This window comes from Bufo bufo, chromosome 5, assembly GCF_905171765.1.
Source record: "Bufo bufo chromosome 5, aBufBuf1.1, whole genome shotgun sequence".
Taxonomy (NCBI): domain Eukaryota; kingdom Metazoa; phylum Chordata; class Amphibia; order Anura; family Bufonidae; genus Bufo; species Bufo bufo.
Window position 1 is genome coordinate 119,161,971 of NC_053393.1, and position 6,000 is coordinate 119,167,970.

The 6,000-nt window shown below is 41.0% G+C and overlaps 1 protein-coding gene across 1 annotated transcript in view; it reads left to right on the plus strand.

Moving 5' to 3' along the window:
* The window catches only part of LOC121001040 (cytochrome P450 7B1), a 303,677-nt gene extending 299,920 nt beyond the window's left edge, over positions 1 to 3,757 (plus strand). The window contains exon 6 of the mRNA XM_040431923.1: positions 2,651 to 3,757. Within this exon, the coding sequence (XP_040287857.1) occupies positions 2,651 to 2,947 (297 nt within the window). The 3' untranslated portion in view covers positions 2,948 to 3,757. The remainder of the gene's footprint in view (positions 1 to 2,650) is intronic.
* The last annotated feature ends 2,243 nt before the right edge of the window (positions 3,758 to 6,000 follow it).

Consider the following 6,000-nt stretch of genomic DNA (forward strand, 5'->3'; position numbering starts at 1 on the left):
AAAATGAATCCAGCCAGCAAAGGAAACAATATGGATAATAACAATATATTAGTAATTGGCTTGTATTAACTTTCTCTACATGATAAATCTGACTTTAAAGACAACCCCTTTAAAGTTGCCATGGAAAAAACTAAATGTGGCCCCATATTGTGGGTAGGGACAAAACAAGTAGGTGGGGCCAACAATAGCATAGTGCAGTTGACATCGCTGCTCCTGTCTGTCCTCGCTCAGCTCCACTAAAGCCTGGCATAGCATATACCCTGCATAGCACATACCCTGTGGCAGAGGTTTCAGTGGAGGGCACTGTACTCCTGCCAGTACAGAACTCACTGCAGCACATATTGTAGAAATCAGAATCGATGGCTACTGTGTACATATTCTGTATGTGCTCCAGCGAAGAGCTCTTCAGGAAGGCCCAAACTTTGGGAGCCACTGTGCTTATAAAACAGTCAAATCAATTTGCAAAAATCATTACTGTTAAAAAAAAAATTGGGAAAATTTAGGTTTAAAGGAAGTCTGTCACCACTATATGACCTTTCACAGCGCTTACATGGCTCTCTAGCACAGCTATACATGATTCTAATTGTACCTTTGTCATTTTCTTTTGACTTGTACAAGCAGGAAAAACGCAGTTTAATCCATATGCAAATGAGCACTTCCAAGCGCCAGGGGCAGCCTTCCCTGTGTAGGAGCCCAGGCTGCTCTGCCTTCTTTTTACTTTACTCCACCCCAGCCTCTTACTTTGCCCGCCCTCCAAGTCCCTTGCTTCATCGCTAGGTCCGGCCGAGATCCCGCGCCTGCGCACTGGTCCACCGGCCCGTGCATGCGCACTACGTGAAGCGATGCCGTGCCCACAATGGGCATCACAGTTTGCATGCCCAGGCCGGCGGAGCACTTGTGAGTGCTCATTTGCATATGGATTAAACAGATTTTTTTCCTGCTTGTGCAAGTCAAAAGAAAATAACAAAGGTACCATTAGAATCATGTCTAGGTGTTCTACAGCGCCATGTAAGCACTGCATAAGGTCATATAGTGGTGACAGACTCCATTTAAAATAAACATAACACATTAAAATATTCACTGGTGCTTTATTGTACTTACATATCACAAGCAATAAAAACACATATCCCAACATCACATCACACTCCTTGCCTGACCCATACGGATTTGGATTTATGTTACTTTTTGTTACATGTGGCTAACAAGCAGCTTTTTAAAGAGTGTAGCTGAGCACATGCAGTGTGCCCTGGAAGAAGCCAAAGGGTTAAACCCAAGGTCGGGCTCGGGGGTTTGGAGTGACGCATGAGGATGTGGTGATATGTACTTTCATTGCTTTTAACATGTGAGTACAATAAAGCACCTTTGAATATTTGAACACTAGAATTGTGGGACATTGCAGGACGTACCAGAAGGAATTCAACCTGCTTGGAGTCGTTGGACTGCAAGTCCTAGGATCTCCACTGTTGCCCAACTTGAATTCTGCCTATGGTGGAATGTAGGGGGATTGCATCTTTAAACTTGGAACTTCCCAATTGAGCATCAAATAACATCTATCTTTTTTAATACTATAAAGTCTTGAATTTTCAGTGCTATTGTAAATAATATTTTTTAATATTGCATGTACTGTAAATCTCCCACAGGCATGTCAGTGTAGTAGAGGGAGGAGGAGCAGGCATATTGGCTGGAGTGGAGTATTGAAAGAAGAAACATCCATTGAGCTCTAACTGGATGCTCCACAAGCAGGCATGAAAGAGAAAGCAGTATCTAAAAGCATTTGAATAATTCCTGAACATTAGTGATGAGCAAAGTTTTGTAAAATTCAATTCAGCTGCTTCACTGAATTATACGAAAAATTTGCTTTGTGGCGAATTACTAAGTTGTGGGTGCAATGACAGGGTCAGGGCCTCTGATGCTGTGTTTATAGCTGATCGCGGCATCTGAAAGCAATAATACAGTGTAACATTTTTAAAAAAATTATAAAATCATACTTACCCTCATCCATTTGATTGCGAAAAGCCAACCGCCACCATCTTCATTGAAGATCTAGAGCGAAATCTCACGCGGCCCATGATGACATCATCACGTCAGCCGACGTGGTGACGTCATATGTTCATCGCACACTGGATTTCGCGCAGGATCTTTAATCAATCTTTGCATTTAAATGGATGAGGTAAGTATGATTTTTTTGTTTTTTACCCCATTTCAGGTAAAATCGATTTGTTACCACGAAGCACAAGGAAACTTGGCTTTGCGACGAATTGAATTTTCCCTGAAATTCGGATCAAACTCCACTTTATGGAGTTCGATTTGCTCAACCCTACTTAGCATGTGTAAGGTTTTATTATTTGAGATAGATAGATATCATAGATAGTGATGATAGATAGATAGATAGATAGATAGATAGATAGATAGATAGATAGATAGATAGATAGATTTAGATAGATTTAGATAGATAGATAGATTGATTGATTGATTTAGATAGATAGATAGATAGATAGATAGATAGATAGATAGATTTAGATAGATAGATAGATAGATAGATAGATAGATAGATAGATAGATAGATAGATAGATTGATTTAGATAGATTTAGATAGATAGTGCCTTTTATTGTACATATTTATTAATTATCCAATTGTTTTTTTCCTCAGGAATATAAATATGATCGTTTTGTAGAAGATGGAAAGGAGAAAACAGCCTTCTTCAAAAAGGGCAAAAAACTCAAAGCTTTCCTGATGCCATTTGGTTCTGGATCCACCATGTGTCCTGGCCGCTTCTTTGCAGTGAATGAAATAAAACAGTTCCTCGCTGTTCTTCTCACATATGTGGACATGGAATTAATCAGCCACAAACCAGTTCGCCAAGATAACAGCCGTTCAGGACTCGGCATACTCCTGCCTGATTCTGATGTCTACTTTCGTTTTAAATTGCGGAAATTCGATGATTGATTTTATTTTGTTATTCATTGTTAAGAAATGCAAGTACTTTATACACCAGTTTAAAGGGGTTGTCTGGGAATACGGCATTTCTAACAGGAGCCAGCAGCCTGCCTCCCCTACTGAAGAGATCATACTTACCTGCCCTTTACCACTTTGGTCCTACACGCTGGCTACTGCATCTCCATCTTCTGGTCTGGGGTTTGTTTTTTTCCTCCCCGGCATGGACATGGTCACCTGACCCTCTTCAGCCAACTCCTGGCTTCAGCGGTGATGTGTCCACAAGAGACAGCGGTTGGCTGCCGGCACATGTTAGAATTATGGTTTCCCAAACAACCCCTTCAAGGCTAGTAGTTAAGTTCTATTTTGGCAATATATTTAATTATTTGTATTACGACCATGTGAAATCAGGTAGGACATACTGTAGCTCTTGGCATATTCTATGCATTTTCTTCTTACTATATAATGTTAGACCCATTAATAGTTAAGATGGCAAGCTAGGCATTTACATCAGCGGTATGAGGTGAAACTTTGTTTTGTGGTTAAAATGACAGAGCTAGACTCCTGAGAAAAGGAAATGACTGCTTTCTGTGTATACTTACAAGGTAACCCCACCCAAAATGAAAACTCTGTTTTATCTACAAAAAAACACTGATTTCATATCCTCCAACAGTATAATGTGATGTAATGCAATGTTGTTAATATGAGCCTAATTTTATGACACTAACTTTGTTTAAAAAAAAAACTACTATTGCCTTTGTATTTTCTGTTAGTTCCCTGTCACTACAAACAAAACATGAATAAATCATCACCTCTCATACTGCTACGCACTTCAAACCTTAAAGGGGTTGTCCAGGTTTTTTTTTCTTAAATTTTCCCCCCAGTCCATGGGACCTGTAAAGAAATCCATACTCACCTCTTGTCGGCAGCTTATTCCAGCTCCTTTGCTACCTTTGGCTGGTCTTCCGGTCCACGTCTGTAAACTTTTCACAGACTTGGTCTTGTGAACCGTTGCAGCCAATGACTGGCCTCAGTGTCGACATGTCCCAAGTGCCATGTCACTGTTGCATCATGCGCCACATGGGGACTTGTCACCGCTGAGGCCAGTCAATGGCTGCATGTGACCCCGTCCATCTAGAAGTTTACAGGATAGAGACCAGAAGTCTATTAAAGGAACCAGGGAGGCGTAATGAAGCATTGGGGAGTAGGGGAGTATGGATTTCTGCACAGGTATCAGTGGCTGGGGGGCAAAAAAATTTAAAAAAAGCCACCTCTTACAAGTAAAACGAATACCTCTTTTATTAAATTAAATGGATCCAAAATGATGTGTTAATTAATTTGAGAATAGACAGAAGATCAGTTAGCATCTTGCCTCAGGTTTACTTCCTCGGCCTGCTGCTAGACTTCGGTCACAAACAGAAAGTATTTCAGGTTGTGTGCTTAGTGTCTGATACATTGTGCTTCCAGGTCCTATAGTTGTTGGAAGGACTCAGGCTTTTTATACGAGGAGCATTGGTCTCATGCAATAGTTACACTGGGTAACAGTTATCAAAGTTAGTGCCAGGGAAATGTGGAGGAGCTGCCTGTAGCAACCAATCAGATTACAGCTCTTATTGTTCAAAGGCCTTTTGTATATAAAAAGCTAGTTTTCCCTCACACTAGTTTTGATAAATCTCCACCACTGTGTCTCAAAACTGAATAAACAAAGACTGTTGATATTTTTTATAAAGTGCACTTTTAAAACCAATTTTTAAAAGCTGAAAACTTAATGGGATTACAGTACGGACTGCACAAGTGCATTCCCCACTGCAAAACTACAAGCCCCCAAAATGGAATGCCACCATTGATGTCCTGTATACTGAGGTAGGGCTATCATCTCCTAGCCCATGTGATCGGTATATTATATTGTATACTGAAGTAGGACTATCAAATCCTAGCCCATGTGGTCAGTATATGATACTGTATACTGAGGTAGGGCTATCATCTCCTAGCCCATGTGGTCAGTATATGATACTGTATAGTGAGGTAGGACTATCAGCTCCTAGCCCATGTGAACAGTATGCGGTCCCATGCACTGAGGTAGGACTATCAGCTCTTACCCAATGTGATCAGTATACGATCCCATGCACTGAGGTAGGACTATCAGCTCCTAGCCCATGTGAACAGTATACGATCCCATGCACTGAGGTAGGACTATCAGCTCTTACTCCATGGGATCAGTATACGATACCATGCACTTAGGTAGGGCTATCAGCTCCTAGCCCATGTGAACAGTATGCGGTCCCATGCACTGAGGTAGGACTATCAGTTCCTAGCCCATGTGATCAGTATACGATCCCATGCACTGAGGTAGGACTATCAGCTCCTAGCCCATGTGAACAGTATGCGGTCCCATGCACTGAGGTAGGACTATCAGCTCCTAGCCCATGTGATCAGTATACGATCCCATGAACTGAGGTAGGACTATCAGCTCCTAGCCCATGTGATCGGTATATGATACTGTATACTGAAGTATGAGTGTCAGCTTCTAGCTCATGTAATTGGACACTGTAGTCGGAGTTAATGGTTAGGTAACAAGTCATGTGAATCGCTTCAAGGGAATCAAAAGAGCAGGCTTGGAAAATAAAAAGTATATTATAAAGCTAATAAATACAGCTAGGGAGGTTTAATGGACAAAAAAAATAACTTGGAAAAACTTCTTTAAAATGTGAAAAGCTACTTAATATTACTTTGTTTTAAATGTTTCATGTATATAAAAATAAATCAAGTGTAGCCCAGTAGTTATAATGTTCCCTATAGTGCCCCCAGTAGTTATAATGCTTCTATAATGCCCCCTGTAGTGACAGCAGTACATATAATGCCTCTATAGTGCCCCTAGTAGTTATAAAGTCCCCTATAGGGACCCCATTAGTATAATGCCTCCTATATTGGTCCCAGTAGTTATCATGCCCCCTATAGCACCCCCAGTAGTAATCATCCCCCCAAAGTGGCCCAGTAGTTCTAAGCCCCACCTATAGTGTCCCGGTAGTAATACTGCCCACTCTATAGTGGCCTAGTTGTTATAA